Consider the following 23635-nt stretch of genomic DNA (forward strand, 5'->3'; position numbering starts at 1 on the left):
AGAGGTGGAGTCGGATGAAGCGGAGATGGGGCCGGGCGAAGAAGATTCGGATGAGGAGCGTCACGTGAGTATATTGGCGCCAACTCCGGACATTACGGCCTTACCAGGCCCAGGCGACACTATTTATCAGGAGGTGCTTACGGCCGCTAGGCCTGGGGGTATGAATAGTGATTTTTTTTTTTGGCGCCAATTCAGGATATTACGGCCGTGGCAGGCCCAAGCAGAAATATTTACCAGGAAGTGTTAACGGCCACTAGGCCTGGGGGCACGCATAGTGGGAGTCTGAAGACTAACCAAGGGGCCTTAAGTGTATCTGGCGGTGCTGGTGACTGGTTGGTAGACAATTTCAGGGGCCAGGAGAGGTTTACGGCCGTTGAGACAGGAAATGCATACACTGGCCAGGTATTGAGGGGTTATATGAGACACTAATCGGGATAGGCCTGTAACGGCTGTTAGGCCTAAGAACTCGCAAGGTATTATGCAGTCGTCTAGCCAGGACAAAAATAGTACGGCTAATAAGCCAAGGGGTAATTTAGAGCCTAAGCTAGGAATAGGCTCTAATTCAGCTTCAGTTGGAACAGGGAGAAAAGCAATTGCAAAAAGGAAACCTTGCAATACAGGTTCAGGAGCAGGAAACGCTGAGGTGGATGTTAGGCCAGGTAGTGCAGAAAGGTGGGAGAGTTTTAGAGAAGGTGCCAGCAGTAGGGAGGATTATTTGAAGGAGAGTGAAGACATTAATAGAGCAAGTGATAAGGATGTTAGGGAAGCTGCCTTTAGGCAGGCTAATGTTTCTTTCCCCTCAGATTCTGTGCATTCTAGATACATTGCTGCAGGCCGGAGCAGTGACGCTCTTCCTTCTAGGATGCAGGAAGATGCAGATTCATTGTGGATTGATGAGCATTATAGTGACTTTGGCGAGGATGAGGAACAAACAGCTATATCGGGACCAGTGTTTACGGAACAGGTAAGGGGTTTGGAAGTGTTATCGCAATTAATTAGGGCATTAGTTCCTGAAGGTGGTAGCTCTAGGGGTAATTTGTTAGGTAATGTGTTAGGGGTTGAATCTGTGGTTAGGAAAGATATGGGGAGTGTTCATTCTAGAAGGGGCTCCGGGGAGGTTAGTGGTAGTCATAATGTTAGAGGGTTAGCTAATGGGGATTACACATCCTCTCAGCCGCAGGTAGTTCAAATTGAAAGAAAGAGACAAGAGCACAGTTCCAGGATTCCAGTATCACGGCGGCGGGAGAGATCCCGTTCGCCTATTAGCTTCACTATGGGGATCTCTGGATAGACAGTCAAAAGAGAGGGGGAGACCTAGAAGGTCTAGGACTCCTATAAAAAGGAGGTATAAAGAAAGAGAAAGCCAGAGGCAAGGCAGCGAGTCAGCACGACAGGAAGCAAGGAGTGATACGGTCGCTACAAGGGAGTCTCCTGTAGTGACTAATAATGCAGGTGAGAGTACAAGTATAGTTGCTGTTCCTGATGTGAATGTCTCTGATGCAAGGTATGACTTGATGCTTAAAGGGTTGAAAGATTTAGTCTCTCAGTTGGAAAATAGCGGTACGTCTTGTGGTGTTGGCCCTTCTGGCCCGGTGGGTGTGTGGGTGTCGCAGGATGTGCCGTCTGGGGGTGGTCCCCCAGAACAGGCTGTTTCTGTGATTTCAGCGAGTGCGAGCACGATTGGGCATTCGAAAGTTTCTGATCAGGCTTTTAGGCGCCCATGTTTATGTTCTCTTGGTCCTCTGGGGATTCACTTAGCTAAAGAAGTGAAGGAAAAAATTTGGAAGAGGGAGTTTATTGAAATATTTTCCGTGCTTCCGGTTGACCAGGTGTTTGATGTTAAAGAGGATTCTAGAAGCGATTCGGTGAAGAAAGAGGAACGTAAAAGGAAATTTAGGAAATTGCCAAAAACGTTGTCTAACTGGTCAACTGCGTTTTGTATCCTGGCAAGCGTAATTGGTGAGAAGAACCCAGAGCTTTGTTCTTTGTTATTTTGTTACCTTAATGAGATTGCTAGTGCTTGTCATACCTATGGAGGTCTGGCGTGGTGGAAGTATGACGAGCAGTTCCATCAGCGTTTGGCGGTTCGGCATGAAATGGGATGACAGGGACATGGGTATATGGCTGGAGCTCATGACTCCGTTAAGGTCGGGTCAGCCCTTTCGGGGGGAGGAAGCAATGCCCCCTCTACGGCATCATCAGCAGTGGCCCTTAGGAAAAGGCTTTGTTTCCAATTTATTTTTTAAATAATATTTTTTTTTTTTTATTGAGGTAATAAAAACATACATAAATAACGGTGTTTGCGTTCATGGCAACATACCTGTATACATACAATACTTCTTGCACATTTAATACATAGGTATGTCTTAGATCAGTAAACATTTAGATTTCCAAATGGAAGGAAAAACATTAGGCCATGGGCGGTACCTCATTTTATATATAAACATGTTAACATAGACACAGCATAGTATAGCAGATATCAATCGTGAGACCTAGTTTTCGTACCCTGTCTCTAAAAAAAAAAGCATAGGTCTTCTTGTGTCTATAACCTAAATAATAATCAAAAGGTATGGTAAGCTGTGACGAACCAAGGTTATCCAACCCTGCACCAGTCACTTATTTGGCACAGAAAGGGTTTTCAGCCCCCTTTTCTGTCACCTATAGCTCAAATGCTGCCACCACTTAAAATTTATTAAAGGGAAAATCTTAAGGAAAACCCCAGACTTTACACATTAACTCTAGAAATACAATTTAGCAGAAAATAACCTAAAATTATACAGTTCTAATATTCCAGTCTCTTTCAGTAAAGTGGTTCAATTATTAGACAAAGGCCAAACTTAATAAAGGAATTATTTATTATGCCAAAAATATTATGCACAATGCATTAATAATAAAAAGTTGTTACAAATAAAATTACACACGCAAACAGTATTTTAAAATAAAAAGGAGAAAAACAGAATTGAATACTTTCCTAGTCTTCAAGATCTGCGCCAGGGGCTGGCATGAAAATGATGGCTCCTTACTTCTGTACAGCAGCTCCCCTTGTAAGAATGACAATCTTATTGTTAAAAAATAAGATTCTTAAACCCTACTTTTCAGAGATTAGGTTGCTTAACCACACCCTCCTGGGCGGGCTAAGAAACCCCCCCTGTCTTTACAACCTTCAATAGACTAATTTCTTGCCTGAATTTATACAACCCATTATCATTCCTGCTAGGTAAGAAATTTCTATATTTACATATTTAGAACCTCTTAGTTTTATTGGGAGAACCGGTTTGATATCAAATATGCCATAGGTTGTCATATTTACCTGCCTTTAGGTTATAACAGCTTTAACCCACATATGTACATAATATACCAATGTCCTGTCAGTGACCTGGTCAGTTTTTGTAATGAAGAGCCTGTTTTGCATCAGGCATTCTATTGACAGCTTAAGCCATAAACTTTATCCTGTGTATCTCTGCGACTAAGAGTTTCAGTGACTTTATGACCCAATGCATACACACTAACATTTGGTGGCTATTTAGGGGGTTCTGGCACTTCAAAGAAAATACAAACACAATTCTTCTTGAAAACAAATAACTGTTTTGAGTGCAAGCTACACAGAATTAACTCCTTAGCAGCTGAATCCTGAGATATTTGTGACACCTCCCCCAATAAGAGACGCAAAAGGGGGTGGCTACAAGCCACTCCCGATGCGTGTCAAAGGGGACACTCCTCCTGGCGTGACAGACCATCAGCATTACAATGCGTACTGCCCTTTTTATGTTGTATGGTAAACTCATGTTGTTGTAGAGCTAGGCTCCACCTGAGGAGTTTACCATTTGAGCCAGCTACCCTATGTAACCAGTGTAAGGGATTGTGGTCAGTTATCACTGTAAACTGGCGTCCATACAGATAAGGCTGTAGCTTTTGCAAGGCCCAAACTATAGCAAGGCACTCTTTTTCCACAGTGGCATATGCCACTTCTCGCGGGAGTAATTTCCTGCTGAGGTACACAATGGGGTGCTCCTCACCTTTCTTATCCACCTGACTCAGCACAGCCCCTAGCCCATAGTTAGAAGCATCCGTTTGCACTATGAATCTCCTGTGGAAATCAGGGTCTTGTAGTACAGGGGAGGCCGTAAGGGCAATTTTCAGTAAATTAAAAGCCCTGTCACACTCAGGGGTCCAGTTGACTGTTAGAGGTAGGCTTTTCTTTGTAAGGTCTGTTAGGGGTTTGGCTATGGTACTATAGTGTGGCACAAACTTTCTATAGTACCCTGCAGTACCCAGGAAGGACATAACCTGTTTCTTTGTCTTAGGGGTGGGCCAGGCCATTATGGCTTCAGTTTTACTGGGCTCGGGGCGCAGTACCCCTCCTCCCACCAGGTGACCCAAGTACTGGACCTCCCCCATGCCCAGCTGACACTTATCTGGTTTTATAGTTAGCCCAGCAGTGGCTATTCGGTCCAATACACTGGCTAAATGTGTGAGGTGTTCCTCCCAGGTATCACTGAACACTGCAATATCATCCAGGTATGCAACAGCTTGTCCCTCTAGCCCCTCCAATAAGTGGTTAACTAACCGCTGGAATGTGGCAGGGGCATTTTTCATCCCAAAGGGCATCACTTGGAACTCATATAACCCAAAAGGAGTGATAAAGGCAGATCTCTCTTGTGCTTCTGGGGTCATAGGGATCTGCCAGTATCCCCTGCTGAGATCCATGATACTCAGATACTTGGCCCCTGCTAGCCTGTCCAGTAGCTCATCTATGCGAGGCATAGGATAAGCATCAAATTCAGTCACCAAGTTTAGCTTTCTGTAATCTACACAGAACCTAGTGGTTTTGTCCTTTTTGGGGACTAGTACCACTGGGGAGGCCCAGGGGCTGTGGGACTTACAAATCACTCCAAGCTCTAGCATCTCCTCTATCTCCCTTTTTATGTCAGCACTGACCTGCAAGGATACCCTGTAAGCTGTTTGTCTGAGGGGATGGTGATTCCCAGTATCTACATGATGTGTGACTAGGTGTGTCCTGCCAGGCTTCCCTGTGAACACGCTGTAGTAAGGCCTAAGCACCTCAGACAGCTGATGCCGCTGATCCCCAGTTAAGTGGGCACTAATCTGGGCAGCTTCTAGGGTGTTGTTTTTCCTGGTGGGGGCCAGTAAATCAACAAGAGGGTCAGTCTCATGCTCTTCCCCAGGCAAACTACACACAGTTAACACGGTGGGTTCTCTGTCATAATAAGCTTTTATCATATTTATATGATAGATTTTTTGCCTTTTACCCTCCTCATCCAGAGACACCACATAGTTCACATCATTCATCCTCTTTCGGATAGTAAATGGACCCTCCCAGGCAGCCTGTAGTTTGTTCTTTCTCATGGGTATTAAAACAAGCACTTTCTGTCCCACATCATACACTCTCTCTCTGGCATTCCGGTCATACCACTGCTTCTGCTTAGACTGGGCAGCCTTTAGGTTTTCCTGTACCTCCCCCACTAGGCTATGCATTCTGTCCCTGAACCTTATCACATAGTCTACTACTGAGGTCTCTTGAGCACCCAATTTCCCTTCCCATCCCTCCCTGATCAGATCAAGGGGGCCACGCACTCTGCGTCCATATAGGAGTTCAAAGGGGGAGAAACCAGTGGATTCCTGGGGCACCTCTCTATAAGCAAATAGGAGGTGTGGCAGGTAATGCTCCCAGTCCTTTCCCTGTGACTCCACAAAGGTTTTAAGCATCTGCTTCAGGGTTCCATTAAACCTTTCACACAAGCCATTGGTCTGGGGGTGGTATGGGCTAGTCACTAGGTGTTCTACCTGCACCTTTTTACATAGACTCTGCATCAGGCCAGACATAAATTGCGTGCCCTGATCAGTTAGCATTTCCTTAGGGAAACCTACCCTTGCAAAGATACCCAATAAAGCATCAGCCACTTTATCAGCTCTGATAGATGACAGGGCCACTGCCTCTGGGTAGCGGGTCGCGTAATCCACTACCGTCAGAATGAATCTTTTCCCTGAACTGCTGGGGATAGCTAGGGGCCCTACTATATCCACAGCCACCCTCTCAAAGGGCTCAGTCACTATGGGTAGGGGAATTAAAGGGGCACGTCCCACTTCTCCAGGTTTCCCCACTTTCTGACATGCAGGACAGGAGCGACAATAATTAGCAACATCAGTACCCATCCCCGGCCAATAAAAGTGATGGGACAACCGGGCTTTGGTTCTCTGTACCCCTAGATGTCCTGCCATAGGAATTTCATGGGCCACTCCCAACAGTTGCGCTCTAAACCGTTTAGGTACCACTAACTGTCTCTCAGCTAGCCAGGGATCCTGTCCCTTCACTGGAATGGACTCCCGGTACAACCTCCCTTTTTCCCAGTACACTCTCTCTTTATCAGAGTCAGCAGGCAGCTGCCTAGCTAGGTCCCTGATCTTCTCTAGTGTGGGATCGGTCCCCTGGGCCTGCTGAAAATCCTGACTCTGACCAATTATTAGTGACTGTGCTGTTTGAGGCCCCCCACCTTCCTTATCAGTGTTCTCCCCTGGGTCCTCAGGCTGAAGCACCCCCCTGCTCCCTAATCTGGGCAGACTGCTGTCGGGTCACCACTGATACAGAGGGGCCCTCCCCCTCTGGCACTACTTCTACACACTTTTGGTACTTAGGGATGATTGGTTCACACACCAACAGACTGTCATTCTCATTCAGCTCTCTCTCTCTCTCTGTCAGTGCATCCTCCCATATTTTCACAGGGCCCTACAGACATGTCTGGTTCAGGTAAAGGCTGCGTCACACACACACCCTGCCCCCCTCCCCTTCAGCACATATCTGAGCATAGTTACACATGGTCTCTTGTACATTAGGACCCTTATCTTGTTTACCTAGGTCACAGGTATCATGATCAGGTATATACTGTGACAATAATCTACCCAAATCAGTACCAAGCAATACATTTGTAGGAATATTATCTGACACTCCCACATCTCTTAACCCTCTTCCTGCTCCCCAATCTAGATATACTCGTGCCATAGGCACTGCAGGTTGTACTCCCCCAATCCCTTTTACTGCTAGAGTCTTTCCAGGGATAATGTCCTCCGAGCTAACTAGCTCTGGACGTACAATAGTCACTTCTGCACCCGTGTCTCTTAGCCCTAATGTTACCTTATCTCCAACAGTCACAGGTTGTAGGTTCTCATTGGTACTTTCCTCTGGCCGGGTTACAAACAAAACAGAAGATGATAATCCTGAGGAGCGGCCTCCTCCTGCTGATGCTGAAGGTTTCTTCCTCTCTGGGCAGTTAGTGCTGATGTGACCCATTTTCTGACAAGCAAAACACTTGCGAGTATCTCCCTGCCCAGATGCAGCACCCGCCCCTCCTTTCCCAGAGGGAGCAGACACACTGGATAAAGGCACAGCAGGTTTTGTGAAGGGGGGTCGTGCAGCAGCTCCTTTACAGGTGGATCCCCCTTTAGAAAAGGATTTCCTCCCATTCTCTGGAGACCTGTTAGCTGTGTAAAAATCAGCCAGCTCGCCAGCTTCCAATGCTGTTATGGGCTTCCGATCTAAAACCCATTCTTGAACTCCGGCTGGGCACAGCTGCATAAATTGCTCCTTCACCATCAAATCTTCCAGTTCCTCCATTGTGGCAACTTTTAATCCTCTGACCCACTGTTTAAAGGCTGTCATCAAGTTCCCAACAGCTGTAATATAGCTCTCTGACGAACCTTTCTGCAGGGAACGGAATTTCTTTCGGTACACCTCAGGAGTGAGATTGTATCTCCTTTGCAGTGCAGCTTTAATGGAATCATAGTCCTGATCAAACTCTGGGGGTAGTTCAGCAAACGCCTCCAGTGCAGGACCTTTCAGGCCAGGGGTAAGGTACTTGGCCCACTGCTCCCTTGGCAACTGGAACTGTCTGCAAACTTTCTCAAAGCTACGCAGGAATACATCCACATCTCCATCTTTCTCCAGGGTGGGAAAATTCTCTGCACGCACTCTGGGAGCAGGGGGGTCTCTAGGTTCACTAACAGGTGAGACCATCCCTCTCTCCAACCGTGCAAGCTGTAGCTGATACTCTCTCTCTGCCTGTCGTTCAGCAGCCTGTGTCTCAGCTGCCAGAGACGCCTGTCTCTCAGCCACAGCAGCTTGTCGTTCAGCAGCCTGTCTTTCATAAAACTTTGTAATCAGTTCCATGCGCAAACTTGCATCCACTGAGCCCATATGTTTAAGAACAGTTTGCAAATAACAGTCCAAGGGATCCCCAGATTCTGATGAATCGCTGCCCCCAGCTGCAGACATCTCTCCTGAGACCTCAACTGGTGTGATTTGGCTGTTATCATATTCAACAAGAGCTTGTATTAGTAAATCTTTGTTCTTTGAACGTGTTGGAATATCCCGCTCCTGGCATAGGAGTATAAGTGCCTCTTTAGATCGCTGCTCGTATGCCTCCATAGCAAAAATAAAATAGAAAAGAACAACAGAGAATAGGGAAGGGGACTGTTTGCAATGTGTCACTATATAATGCACTGAGTTTTAGCCTTTGGAAATTGTAAGAAACAATCTCTTTTAGTACCGGGATTTCCACGCTAGCAAATCCACAAGCACTAAAATCTAATAATAAAAAAATTTATCTACACCGCTGTCCACCAATTTGTGACGAACCAAGGTTATCCAACCCTGCACCAGTCACTTATTTGGCACAGAAAGGGTTTTCAGCCCCCTTTTCTGTCACCTATAGCTCAAATGCTGCCACCACTTAAAATTTATTAAAGGGAAAATCTTAAGGAAAACCCCAGACTTTACACATTAACTCTAGAAATACAATTTAGCAGAAAATAACCTAAAATTATACAGTTCTAATATTCCAGTCTCTTTCAGTAAAGTGGTTCAATTATTAGACAAAGGCCAAACTTAATAAAGGAATTATTTATTATGCCAAAAATATTATGCACAATGCATTAATAATATAAAATTACACACGCAAACAGTATTTTAAAATAAAAAGGAGAAAAACAGAATTGAATACTTTCCTAGTCTTCAAGATCTGCGCCAGGGGCTGGCATGAAAATGATGGCTCCTTACTTCTGTACAGCAGCTCCCCTTGTAAGAATGACAATCTTATTGTTAAAAAATAAGATTCTTAAACCCTACTTTTCAGAGATTAGGTTGCTTAACCACACCCTCCTGGGCGGGCTAAGAAACCCCCCTGTCTTTACAACCTTCAATAGACTAATTTCTTGCCTGAATTTATACAACCCATTATCATTCCTGCTAGGTAAGAAATTTCTATATTTACATATTTAGAACCTCTTAGTTTTATTGGGAGAACCGGTTTGATATCAAATATGCCATAGGTTGTCATATTTACCTGCCTTTAGGTTATAACAGCTTTAACCCACATATGTACATAATATACCAATGTCCTGTCAGTGACCTGGTCAGTTTTTGTAATGAAGAGCCTGTTTTGCATCAGGCATTCTATTGACAGCTTAAGCCATAAACTTTATCCTGTGTATCTCTGCGACTAAGAGTTTCAGTGACTTTATGACCCAATGCATACACACTAACATTTGGTGGCTATTTAGGGGGTTCTGGCACTTCAAAGAAAATACAAACACAATTCTTCTTGAAAACAAATAACTGTTTTGAGTGCAAGCTACACAGAATTAACTCCTTAGCAGCTGAATCCTGAGATATTTGTGACATAAGCTAAAGTTGCGCAGCGCAGCACGTAATAAGACAACATAAATGGGGGTATTCTATAAACTGTAGTATTGGGAAACCCCAATTTCGAGAGAGTCAGAGCCACTCATGGACCTCTCGATTTTTATATAGATAGTGTTGCGCTAGCAACTTATATGGCCCTATATCTAACAGTAGCTGTCCCTCAGAATTAGTAGCATACCTATATTCAAGTATACCCGTTTTCAAAAGGAGCCGGGCCCCTCCAGGACCACAGATATTTTACACATAAAGCATTATGGTAGCCGCTCATATGGCCTTGCATCAAATACTAACTTCAGTAGCGACACCCACATTAATAACGCTCTGCATAGGGCCTCCATGGAATACTATCAAATATATGACAGACTTTATATATTGTGTGTACTATCTCTGCCGCAGACTGTACAGGGAAATTACTGAAAACCCTGAGAAGATCTACAGGGTCTAGGGACCCAGCAAAGTTAAGGAAATGAACCTTATAGTGGATTTGTAGCAGGAAAGGAATAAAAATAGACCACATGGCTGCCTTTAAAACTAAGCCTCATCATTAGGGGTGTAAGATTAGTAGGTCAAACTTAATTAGTCCGCAGCCCTGGGAGGCCCCTGTCTCCTCCTAAGTACTTTGCAGGGGTTTATGTGAAGACCAAAATGGTGTAGTAGCTAAGGATGCCTTATATGAATAATATAGCATATCATACACTCATTGCAATTACCAGGGTAAGTGGTGTAAGTGTTTCCAATTTAATGAAGGGGCCTGTAAATTTGACAGCTTGTAAATACAAGCATGAATGGTCCTTTTGTGGAGGAATCCTTCAAGTGCAAAGTGTTTCAAAAAAGGTAAATCTTTCACAAGAAGAGATAATGTTCAAAGCCAGGATGCCAGTGAAAGTCGAAAAGATGGCGCCGTGGTTAAAATTGTACGGTAGACGAAAGGTTAAGCAGCTTGATTCTGAGATTTTGTTGAAGGGTTTTTCTGACGGGTTTTATATCCCCTTTCATGAGAGGATTGTATCTGTTTTTGCTGGGAACCTGAAGTCTGCATTGGATTTTCCTGAAGTGGTGTGGTCAAAGATCCAGAAGGAAATATCTTTGGGGAGGATGGCGGGCCCTTTTTCTGTCCCTCCTTTTAAGAATTTAAGAGTTTCTCCTATGGGCGTTGTTCCCAAGAAAGATCCAAATCAATTTAGATTGATTCATTATTTGTCCTTCATGAAAGGTTTTTCGGTTAATGATGGGATTGATCCAGAGTTATCTGCAGTCAGATACACGTCTTTTGAGAAGGCTTTAGATTTGCTTCGGGATGCAGGTCCTAACGCCTTGTTGGCGAAAGTGGATATTGAGTCGGCATTCAGGCTTTTACCCGTTCACCCTTCTTGTCATCCCTTATTGGGCTGTTTTATTGATGGCTTTTATTTTGTGGACTTGTGTTTGCCTATGGGCTGTTCCATTTCCTGTTCTTATTTTGAAAAATGTAGTTGTTTCATAGAATGGGTAGTCACTCTAGACAAACAGATTTCGGTTTTATCATCGGTTATTCATTATTTGGATGATTTTCTTTTTGTGGGTCCTGAAGGGCGTAATGCATGCCAAATTCTGATGGATTCTTTTATGTCGGTAGCTAGGGAATTTGAGATCCCTGTTGCTAGTGGAAAAACTGAAGGCCCTTATTCTGTGATCAGTTTTCTGGGCATTTGTATTGATGATGTTTCTATGGAATGCAGACTTCCCTTGGATAAAATTCAGGATTTGGTGTCTTCAATTGATTCGGCCCTTTCAAGGAAAAAGCTTTCCTTAAGGGAAATTCAGTCTTTAGTTGGTAAGCTGAACTTTGCTTGTAAAATCATTCCGGTTGGAAGGGTTTTTTGCAGACGTTTATCTTTATCTACGGTGGGAGTTAAAATTCCCCACTTTAGGATTCGTTTGTCAGTACAGGTGAAGGAAGACTTGAAAGTTTGGAAGGCTTTCCTAAAGGATTTTAATGGTAAATCCTTAATTCAAGCTCCAGAGATTTTAAGTAGTGAGATTTTACTGATGCTTCGGGGGCGCATGGTTTTGGAGCCCTATTTGGGAAGAAATGGTGCGCTGGTGCTTGGCCTGAGTATTGGGCGTCTGCGGGTTTAACGAAAAATTTTGTATTTCTGGAATTATTTCCGCTGGTGGTAGCTTTTAAAAATTTGGAGTTTCGAATGTGAGAATATAAAAGTGGTTTTTCATTCTGATAACATGGGGGTTGTTTTTGCCATCAACCGCCTATCATCCAGTTCTAAGCCAGTGATTGGGTTGCTCAGGATGTTTGTTTTTGAATGTATGAAGCATAATGTCTATTTCAGAGCTATTCATGTTCCTGGAAAAGAGAATGTTGGGGCTGACGCTCTTTCTCGTTTTCAGTGGTGGAGATCCCGGGAGGCAGTGCCAGATGCGGATGGGATCGGTTCTCCTTGCCCGGAGGAAATGTGGTACCTGAACTTTCTAGGCTGTTGAGGTCGGTGAGGGGAGTCTTAGCTCCTAGTACTTGGAAGGCTTACCTATCTGTGTGGGAGCAATGGTTAAATAAATTAGCTGTTTTTGACGGGAATAAGGAGGAGTTTTTGTTGTTGGATTGGATTGAGGAATGGAGTGAGAGGAATATGTCTAAGTCTGTGGTTCAGAGGAATATGGCAGCGTTATCCTTCTTGTTTAACCTCTTAGGTTGGGTCGATTTGTCAAAGAAATTTAGCGTGCGAATGGCTGTTAGAAGCTTAATTAGGGGTAAGGTTTCTGTAGATAATAGGAGGCCCTTGGTTTTTTCAGTATTGGTTAGGATTGTTAATGTTCTTCCTGTGATTTGTTTTTCCCAATTTGAAGTTCTTTTATTTAGAGTTGCCTTTTTGATGGCCTTTTTCGGGGCTTTTAGGGTTTCAGAGTTGGTTTCCTCTAACCGTTGGAGTGTGGGTGGTTTGTGCGGATTCAACACAACATCCTTATAATACAAAGTGCTTTTATGGTTGAGAAAATCAAAGACTGACCAAACGGGTAAAGGTTGTTGGATTTGCTTGAAAGAAATTGGGGGTTGGTGCTGCCCGGTGACGGCAGTTAGGGATTTTCTATCGGTCAGAGGTGGTATCAATCGTATTCCGTTATTGGTTCATGAGGATGGGACTTCTTTATCCCGTTATCCCGTTTTCAATTTGAATCAGGGGTGAGGAAGGCTTTGGAAATGATTGGTTTGGATAGTAAAGAATTTGGTTGTCATTCTTTTAGGATTGGGGCAGCAACTGAAGCGAGTGTTTCTGGGTTGAATGTTGGTACAGTTAAAAAGATTGGAAGATGGAGATCTGATTGCTTCAAGTTATATGTTAGACCAGATCTTGCTTATAAGTTATAGTTAGTTTTATCTTTTGGCAGGTCCCCTTCATTGTTGGATCGTGGGACACTTATATATATATTGGGCAAGGAAAGTGGCAGCAGTCAGAGAATCAGGGATGCAACTTAGCTGTTCTTCTGAGGAGATCTTAATTAAATGGTTCGGTATTAGGGGGGTATGAAGTGGGAGCAGCTATTAAGTAAAGTGATTAGTTGGGCTAGGCTTTTTCACCCACCTGACATCTTAATCATTCATGTAGGAGGTAATGATCTTGGGTTTATGGCTCGAAGGGTTTTTGAGCAGTGGTTGGGTGCTAGCCGCTAAGTTTATATACTTATTTTCGGTACCTCCTCAGGTATGGGGAGAGGTTAAGGATGTGGGCGTGCCTGGCGGAGCGCCAGTGGAAGGCACGTTAGGTTAATTTGGCGAGCACCTTTTAATGTTAATGTTTTAATACAATTAATTTAAATAATAAATGCGGGCTGCAGCCTTTTCCCCCCAGCTTTTGTGTCTGTGTCTTTATTTATTATAATACTGCCTAGATGTGTGGTCAATCGGGCCCCGTAGGAATGCCTATGAGAGGAGGGGCCAATGACCTCACTCTAGGCATAGGGGCGTGGTTCCGTGAGCTGTTGCTCACTCGGTTGGCTGAGCAGGAGAGAAGACCTGTGAAGAGAAGCGCCCTCCCTCCCCCTTTGGTAAGTGGTTGCCGCAGCTGTTGCGGGGTGCTAGCCGCTAAGTTTATATAATTATTTTGGGTACCTCCTCAGGTATGGGGAGAGGTTAAGGATGTGGGCGTGCCTGGCGGAGCGCCAGTGGAAGGCACGTTAGGTTAATTTGATTTCTTGTAACTCAAAGAGCTTTTGATGCCATCACCTTTCTAATACTAAAGTACTTTTTTTTTTTTTTTTTTTTTATGGAAAAAAGCAAACTGAAGATCATTGATGGGGCATCATGAGTATAGATACCAATGCAGTACCTCCAAGACAGGAATTTTTGTTTCCACATATGAAGATAAAATATTAATAAGCTTTTAGGTCGCTGTTTGCAGCAGAAGTTTTGTTTACTTCCACCATTTACAAATGATCTGACCTGTCCTTAATGTCAACTTATGGTCCTGTTTGAGAGGAACATTTCATTTTCTCTTATTGAATGTTGTCCTAGCATTATACTCTCCTGATAATGCCAGCATGTAAAATTATAGTAAGGGCCGCCCCTTACTAAACAATTATTCGGGGGCCCCCCTCATAACATTTTTTTTTTTTTTATCAGGAAAATTACTAGAAAGTGTGCCCACACACAAACGCAGAATTACAAATGGAGACACTCACATTAACACACAGACTCTCACCCAAACAGTAACACACAGAGACACATTAATACATACACAGACACACATTAATACAGACACACACATAAACATACAGACACATCCTGACCAGCAAGTACAGTTACAGGTTTGTAGTGAAAAATCAGTTATAGTAGAGAATCTGCCACATCATATGGAATACTGTTTGTAATATCTCAAAAAAACTTGACAGTATGTTTGTATTTTTAGCTTTGCAGTGGAACAGATCTATGCAGATTATTATGCATATAGAGAGAGATTCTAATGCTTGACACCTGAAAGGAAAACGCAAGTTTACTTGATGACTAACAAGTTATCTAATTGATTGCCTGAAGCAGCTCCAGTCAGTTATCCTTTGTTGCTGGACGATGTATTGTATATTTTCTTACAGAAATAAAATAAATATTAAGCTTGTTTAACTTTAAAACATATGTTTTCCATTTTCAAAGGAAATTGCTAAAAAACGAAATTTGTAAAAGCTTTCATCAAAAAATACTAGTTTTAAAAACACAATGCTAAAAGTGCTAGGTTCAAAATGAAATCCTTTATTTCGACATAAATAATATCCTTGCTTAGACAGAGGCAGATTATTAGTCCAGACAATGATACATAAACAGTCAGTGGTTAAGGTCAGACAGGCTAGCTGGTTGCAACTGTATAAAGCTGCTGTTTATAAGATAGTCTCTCAGACTCCAGTTGCAGTTTTAACAAATTTATTAAAAGAACATCTTATAACAGAATGCATAAACTTCAGCTCTTGTTACAGTTAATGTCTGTGTGACTGCCTTGCTCATCAACTAACTATTTGCACTCCAGTGTAACATATTAAACTTCCCCCTGGAACCAAACACTATCTTTTTTTGGTTCCATACATATTGATACATCTTTTCCCTTTTTGGGGAAATGGCAAAAACTATCTCTTTTAATTCTTGTATGAATATGGATCCTGAGATGCAGTCTTTATTGGTGCTAAATATTAGTCCACATAGTCAGTCATTTAGATATTCTGGCTTTCGGATACATCTCCCACTTCTAGTATGGGTGTTTCTGGATCCCTGTGGTTGTTCTGACAGGACTCTGTTATCATCCTGCAGTCTGTCCATGTCTGATATTTCACTGTTTGTTTCTTCTTGTCCTTCTTCTTCTGAGTTATTTGTCATTAATGGCCGGTTTGTATTCTCAATATAGGACTCCTCTTGGGTGCTAGTTTGGGTCCTTGCTGGAGGCCTGTAGCGTCCAGTGCCTCTCAGATGCCTCCTATTTCTCCTCAGGACCTGTCCTGACTCTGTTACCACTTCATATGACCTAATTCCTACAGGAGCTCTTAGGCAAGACTTCCGCCACTCTTTTTCCCTGGTTTGTTTGCGGTTGTACACACACCTGTTCACCAACATTTAGAGGCTGCAGGTCTTTGGCTCCCTTGTTATATTGAGCAGCTTGCAATGAGCGCTGCTTTCTGCAAAAGATTTGGTGCCTGTCATTAATCACTTGATCCTGTATTAACAGACTCCCTCTCATTGGAAGTAATGATTTGGTCCTTTGACCCATCAGTCTTTGAGCAGGACTGCAATCCATGCCTTGTGTTGGTGTGTTGCGATCATCCAAAAATGCTAGATAAGGATCATTTCGAGAAGTCACAGCTATTTGCAGTAGTCTTTTGGCTGTCTTTACTGCCGACTCTACTTTCCCATTGCTGGAACAGGACCTTCTCCGCCGGTCTTCAGGACAGGTCAGGAGCACTTGGGGGTTAGACTTAGGTTTTTTTTAAGGGGGGATCGGGTGGGTTATAGAGTAGGGGTGTGTGGGTGGTGGGTTGTAATGTTTTTTTAACAGGTAAAAGATGATTACTTTGGGGCAATGCCCCGCAAAAGGCCCTTTTAAGGGCTGGTAATAGAGTTGATTACTTTTTTAATTTAGTTTAGGGTAGGGAAATTTTATTATTTTGGGGGGCTTTTTTATTTTATTAGGGGGCTTAGATTAGGTGTAATTAGCTTAAAAATCTTGTAATCCTTTTTTTTTTATTTTTTGTAATTTAGTGTTTGTTTGTTTTTGTAATATAGTTTAGTGTATTTAATTGTATTTTAGTTGAGATCATTGTAGTTTTTTTAATTAATTTATTGATAGGGTAGTGTTGGGTGTAATGGTAACTTAGGTTAGGATTTATTTTACAGGTAATTTGGTAATTATTTTAACTAGGTAGCTATTAAATAGTTATTAACTATTTAATAGCTATTGTACCTAGTTAAAATAAATACAAAGTTACCTGTAAAATAAATATAAACCCTAAAATAGCTACAATGTAATTATTAATTATATTGTAGCTATCTTAGGGTTTATTTTATAGGTAAGTATTTCATTTTAAATAGGAATAATTTAGTTAATAATAATTTTATTTAGATTTATTTCAATAATAATTAAGTTAGGGGGTGTTAGGGATAGACTTAGGTTTAGTGGTTAATATATTTAATATAGGTGGCGGCGGGGTAGGGGGCTCAGATTAGGGGTTAATATAGTTAATGTAGGTGGTGGCGGGGTAGGGGGCTCAGATTAGGGGTTAATATAGTTAATGTAGGTGGAGGCAGGGTAGGGGGCTCAGATTAGAGGGTAATATAGTTAATGTAGGTGGCGGCGGGGTAGGGGGCTCAGATTAGGGGGTAATACATATAATGTAGGTGGAGGCGGGGTCCGGGAGTGGCGGTTTAGGGGTTAAACACTTTATTAGGGATCGCGGTTGACAGGTAGATAGACATTGCGCATGTGTTAGGTTTTATTTTGCAGGCAGTTTAGGGAGTTACGGGGCTCCAATACTCAGCATAAGGCTTACTACACCTGCATTTTGTGGCGAGGTGAAAATGGAGTAAGATTTCTCCATTTTCGACACGTAAGTCCTTACGCTGTATATTGGATACCAAACTGCGCGGGTTTGATATATCAGTCTATGGGCCAAAAAACTACGGCCGAAGGGTGAAATATACGAGCGTAACTTCTAGGTTACGCCGTATATGTCATACCAAACCAGCGCAATAGTTGGCGTTGCCGGCGACGCTGCATATAGGATCGGGCCCCATGGCTTTTGTGTAGGACGCGACTAAGAAAATGTCAGGAAAGACCTACTAGAACAGCTGAACTTTATTCGGGGTTAATCAGAGGCACTTTAAATTATGGCATATGTGTGATTACTCTTATTTAACATGGTTTTGAATGTGATTGTTTAATTCTGAACACAACTACATCCCCAGTTATAAGAGGGTGTGCACACTTATGCAACCACATTTATTTTAGTTTTTTTGTATACTTCCCTCCACCTTAAAGATTTCAGTTTGTTTTTCAATTCAGTTGTGTAGTTTATAGGTCACATTAAAGGTGGAAAAAGTTCGGAAATTATTTCTTTGTCTCCATTTTTTTACAGCACAGAAACCTCACATTTTAACAGGGGTGTGTAGACTTTTTATATCCACTGTATTATAGAAGACCTATATAAACAGATTGTCTGTCTGAAAGATTAAACACAGGTGATTTAACTGTTCAACAAAAAATATTTTTACCACTTACTAAAAATAGTCATACTTTACTAATTTGGGTCTTGAAAAAGATATGACTTCAGATTTTTTTTTTTTTATTAGCTCTAGTTTTTGAGATCCATTACTTGCGCTTCAGTATTATAGTCCTAGTGAAAAGCAATATTACAACAATCTGATATTTTCTTGATACCACATAAATGAAAGATGCTTTCATTCGATCAGTCACAAATAAAACAAAATGAAACCTACAGCAATTGAAAGAATCTGAAATAGAGACCTATTCATGAGAGCACCTTCTCTTTGCTTGTAGCTTGTACTCCTCTTCTGGAGCATCTCTTGTCGCTGTCCAACAGTAGTCAGCAAGCATAGAAGTGCTTCATCTACCCTGATATCTTCATTCCATTACTAAAGTGTCTTGGTGGAACCGTTCACCGTGCTCATCACTCGCTGCACCGCAGATGAGTCAAAAATGGATTTTGATTGACATGTTGCAACCTAATTTGTTACATTTCTAGATGGTTGTTCACAAGATCAACACAGTTTCCATCTCTTCAGGTTACACAAGAAGACATGCACAAGACCCTTTTTAAAAGCTTCCCAAGCCGCTTTCTCATTACCCTTGGGCTATATCTGAGCGATTTAAATGTCATATTAGTTTTGCGCATGCTGAAATCAATTGGAAATATTTTCAAGTCAAACATTTTCACTGTTGAGCAGTGTTATAATAGAAAATGTCTAATGGAAAAATTGATTCCTATTCTGTTTATGGTAAAGTTATTTCACATGTACAATTATAGATCACAATTTTGGAATGAAGAAGTTTAAAACATACATAAAGGGACAGTCTACTCACCTTTCAGAGCTCATTGTGCGTCCCCTTCCCTCCCAGCACTCTTACCTTAATTCCACGTGGTCTAGGGTTCCAGTATTGCCTGGGGAATCCAAGCCCCAGAAACCCAAAAGTGCTGGGAAGAGGGCTTAAAGGGATTGAAAGGGCAAAAATGTAATATGCAAACACCAAACCTTCTCAGAGTCGGCAGTGGCTTGTATGACCTAAATTAGGCCTTCAGAAGCAATACACACCATACTGGTGCACGGGCCCTCACAGCATATGTTGCTGAAAAACCGTAATCACTTTTACTGGAAGCAATTTTCTAATGGATGTATATTGCTGAAGTGCCTCCATTTAAAACTGAAATGCACCCGTGCACGTTTCAATTTTGTCCTTTCTATCCCTTTACGTGCAACATATACTGTAACCCCTCTAACAGGCCATCAAAAAGACCTAGAGACCAAGACCTCTTGTTTTAAAGCCCCTAATCCATTAAAAAATAAAGCCCTATATAAGTTTTACTAACCAGGGATCACTTTGGTAATGGTGATTACCTGGCGTGAATAAATGTGCATTTATTTGCACAGAGGCTAATGGGAGCTCCTATGTGCAGACCACAGTTACATAACTATACAGAAAAGCCCTTATTTATGTGGATAACCCCTTCTTTAAATGGTATAATTTGAATCTGTTGGGTCTCCTGAAAACAAAGAGATATAGATGTATGTATGTATCTCGCTGAAAAATGGCCTACAGTAGGGCCTAAATGTGAGTAGCATCTAAAAACAGCTCAGCACAGGGGTAAAATGTCTCAGCAGTTAAAGAGTAATCCTAGGTGAGTTCAGGAGCTTGCACTTCTCTTTTGCCATGCGGCAGCAGTGTTTGCAGCATTATTTATAGTACTGTTATAAATAGTTGCAATCACTGCTGCTAAAGATGCATGCACGCTCCTCAGATCTTATCAGCCTATCTAGGTTTAATTTAAACAATGGATATCAAACAAACAATTCAAAATTTGTAATGGAAGTAAACTCATTTAAAATTTAATTTTGACTTTACTGTCCCTTTTTAAGGACAAAGGTTTTTCCCAGTTGCTTAAATGACAAAGATCATTTTGGCATTTTTGCTCTTAGTTTCACCATAATTATCCACGCTCTTAAGTGTACCCATAAAAAAAAAAAAAAAGCATTCTTTATAATCTCTACAAACGTAGTGTAGCCAAAGAAAAATACCTCCATAAATTATTTTATCCTGAATTTAGGAATACCCCATATGTCTAGGTTTCAAAGTAATTTACAGTAATTATAGGCCAAATAATTGTTTACAAACAATAGCTTATTAATTATTTATGGCAAGTGATCAGTGCCTGGCCGTGTTTTTACCAATGTACTAAAGCCCTGCTGTAATTTTACCTAAATACTAAAGGCTCTCACACCTATAAACTCTTAAATCTAAGATGTAGGAAAGGTTATCAATAAAGTGCATAAAATGTCACTGGTTTGGTATTTCTAGATCCTGGCAGCTCAAAACAGAAATAAGATGGTGCTTAAAGCTAGGATTAACGGTCAAAGAGGATACAGGTTGTACAAATATATAATGAATATTTATTTAATCATATTAAAAATTAAGCACTCTAAAACCAGAATAAAAGATATATTTTTGGGACGTCTCTCAGAAAATATATCTGTAAAAAGTCAATCTAAAATAATATGCATTGGCTGTAAAAGATCTGCGGCAGAATTATGGTACTTGTGTTATATGCCTTAAAATCAAATGGAGAATAGATGTATCCTCTTTGACCGTTAATCCTAGCTTTAAGCGCTGTCTCATTTCTGTTTTGTGTACTTTATCTAATCAAACTTGAGGTTTTTTTCTGAGTTACAGCTGGATTGGTTATTTCTTTAGGCGCTCCGATCTCCCTTTTTGTCTACTAGATCCTGGCAGCTGACAACTTTATTATCTCATTGCAATGTAATCTGTTCTCTCTTTAGGAGCTCGTGTAATTCTTGCCTGCAGAGATGTGCTGAGGGGCGAAGGTGCCGCTTGTGAAATCCGGGCGTCTACTGGAAATGACCAAGTTGTTGTTCGCAAACTGGATTTGGCAAACACAAAATCAGTCAAAGAATTTGCAGAAAACATTCACAAAGGTATAGTAGAAGACAACAAATACATTTATATAGTGTATTTGACCAATAGTTTAATAAATAATTCTTTGTTAAATGTTTTTCAAATTGATGAATAGTTCTGAACAATATGAATAAAAAAAAGTGTTGAATGGGAAGACAGAGGATCCTACAGCCAAAACTTCTGAACCAATCTTCAGGACGTTTTTTACCTAGACCTGGCATCTACTTTTGCCCCTCCCCCTCTCAGAGCACAGTCTGTGCATGGGCAGTCGGAGGTGTGGGAAAGTGTGTTGAGCAGAAAGGGGTTGTTCTGGTGCATGGCTTTAAAGAGATGAACAGCATTCAAGGCAGTCAATTAAATACCTTTTTAACCCTTATAAAATGTTATATTTCTATGAATACTTTTTATCAGTGTTTATGAGTGTAACAGTTTGTTTTAATGTATTTATGTTGTGTTTAGTGCAGATTTTTTTGAAGTCAACTTCAAAATCTCGGTTTTTAACTTGCACCACGATTTACAGAACATAAATGAATAAATGTGAAATCACTATTTTGTAAAATCGAAGCTTCTAAGAACATTAAAATCTATTTCTTTTATCTTTGTGACGTCTCAATTGCCAGCCCACCAAAAAAGGCTGTCCTACTAATTGTATAAAACGCCCATGGATTTCTAAATATTAGCATAAATTAACTCCCACCAATACATGCACATTTGTAATACATATCTCACACATGAGCACAGCAATACATGAAGACTTTTTAGCTAGGTCTTCTGAAAATGTTGCCACATGCGTACTTATTTACAATGCTTGTATATCTAGGGGAGATTCCTTAATACTTAAATTTGATATAGTGCCTCTCTCACTCTTTACTCACTGGTGTTGATGCTGCGCCTCTGGCTCCAACTCGGGACTAACTGCGGTCATGTGACCACAGCAGTGTCATCTGGTAGGGAACTCCGGATTGGAATGCGCATGCGAGTATTGCCTATAAGAGCGCATGCGTGGCCTGTTAATAGTTACCCGGAACTGCTGGGAAAGAGAGAACTTAGGTTGCCCACCGTGATTGGCTAATGCAAATTGTAATCTAGCCCATAGTGGATTAAAAAAAATTGCTGCACCAATCTTTATCAAAATTATTACACAGATGTATTGCATTGCCTACTGGTCTTCTCATTTAAAAAAAAAAGTGGTAAAAAAATAAATCTTCCTGGTTAGTCTGTGCCAGACAATGGCAGGATTTTCTGTACAGGATCACTGTGGCTATGACTTTAGTGTATATCTTGTCTGTACAACAGAAATTATTTTACCTATGTATTAGAGTGTCATTTGTGTGAGATAATATTTGTTGCTACCCATGAGGCCTAAGCTCTGCATAATAAGTACAAAAGTGTTTAGCCAAGATTACTTTTTTATTTATTTTTGTCTCCCAATAGATGAGAAAAAAATCCACATACTGATTAATAATGCAGGTGTCATGATGTGCCCTTACACCAAGACGGCTGATGGCTTTGAGATGCAGATTGGAGTCAACCATTTTGGTAACCAATTAATAACTTACATAAATGTCAGGAACATTGTGTATGCCCATAAACATACTTATGTTTACTTGTTGGAGAAGTAGGGGTGGGAAATATCTGTGGTTTAAAAGCCTTTTTATTTGGGGTCTCCTTCATTCTGGCTTCATAAGTAGCAACCATCTGGATCAGGGACATTAAATCCACAATTGTCTTTCATGATTCAGATAGATCATACAGTTTTGTAAACTATTTTCAGTTTTACTTCTATTATCAGTTTTTGTTTAATTCTCTTGTTTTCTTTTCTTGAAGTAGCAGCAATGCTCTACTGGGAGCTAGCCGAAAACACCAGTAAGCCAATCACAAAAGTAATATATGTGCAGATACCAATCATCAGCTAGCTCCCAGCTTCTGAGCCTACCTAGGTTAGCTTTTTAACAAAGGATACCACTGTGATAAATAAAATGTAAACGCTACAATTAGGTGCAGTTGACTACAGACAGACAATGTTACAGTTGATCTCTTGTTTTATGCTTAAATTTGCTTTGTTCTCTAGGTATTTGTTGAAAGTTTCACAATTTTTCTCAGGAAGACAGTGCTAGTTCATGTGTGCCATATAGATAACATTGTGCTCACTCATATGGAGTTAATTGAGTCAGCACTGATTGGCTTAAAATGCATCTAAAGAAGTGAGATACGGGGGCAGTCTGCAGAGGCTTAGATACAAGGTAATCACAGAGGTAAAAAAGTGTATTAATATAACTGTTTTTTATGCAAAACTGTAGAATGGGTAATAAAGGGATTATTATTTTTTACTATAACATTTCTGGAGTAGACTGTTCCTTTAAGATGTTTGTATTTAGAGATTTATTGAATAATCTGAAATGTTAGGAGCCAGACATAAACTTGTAGGAGTCATGGTTGTTTTGCTCCTAAGGATTTGTCAAATCCTCCCCCATTGCATGTTAGAATACAACGGATATTGTGGCATTTTTGTCTTCTTAAAGGAACAGTCTACTTGAATAATATTGTTTAAAAAGATAGATAATCCTTTTATTACCCATTCACCAGTTTTGCATAAACAACACTGTTATATTAATACAAGTTTTAACTCTGATTACTTAGTATCTAAGACTCTGCAGACTGCCCCTTTATCTCAATGCTATTTTACAAACTTGCATTTTAGCCAATTAGTGCTGACTCATAAATAACTCGACAGGAATGAGCACATTGTTTA

General features: G+C 41.1%; 1 protein-coding gene across 1 annotated transcript in view; it reads left to right on the top strand.

The window, feature by feature from the left end:
- The window catches only part of RDH12 (retinol dehydrogenase 12), an 85460-nt gene that overhangs the window by 43100 nt on the left and 18725 nt on the right, over nucleotides 1-23635 (top strand). Inside the window, exons 3-4 of the mRNA XM_053697843.1 lie at nucleotides 20748-20903; nucleotides 22318-22422. Coding sequence (XP_053553818.1) covers nucleotides 20748-20903; nucleotides 22318-22422 — 261 coding nt within the window. The remainder of the gene's footprint in view (nucleotides 1-20747; nucleotides 20904-22317; nucleotides 22423-23635) is intronic.

The sequence above is a fragment of the Bombina bombina genome, chromosome 1, assembly GCF_027579735.1.
Source record: "Bombina bombina isolate aBomBom1 chromosome 1, aBomBom1.pri, whole genome shotgun sequence".
Lineage (NCBI taxonomy): Eukaryota > Metazoa > Chordata > Amphibia > Anura > Bombinatoridae > Bombina > Bombina bombina.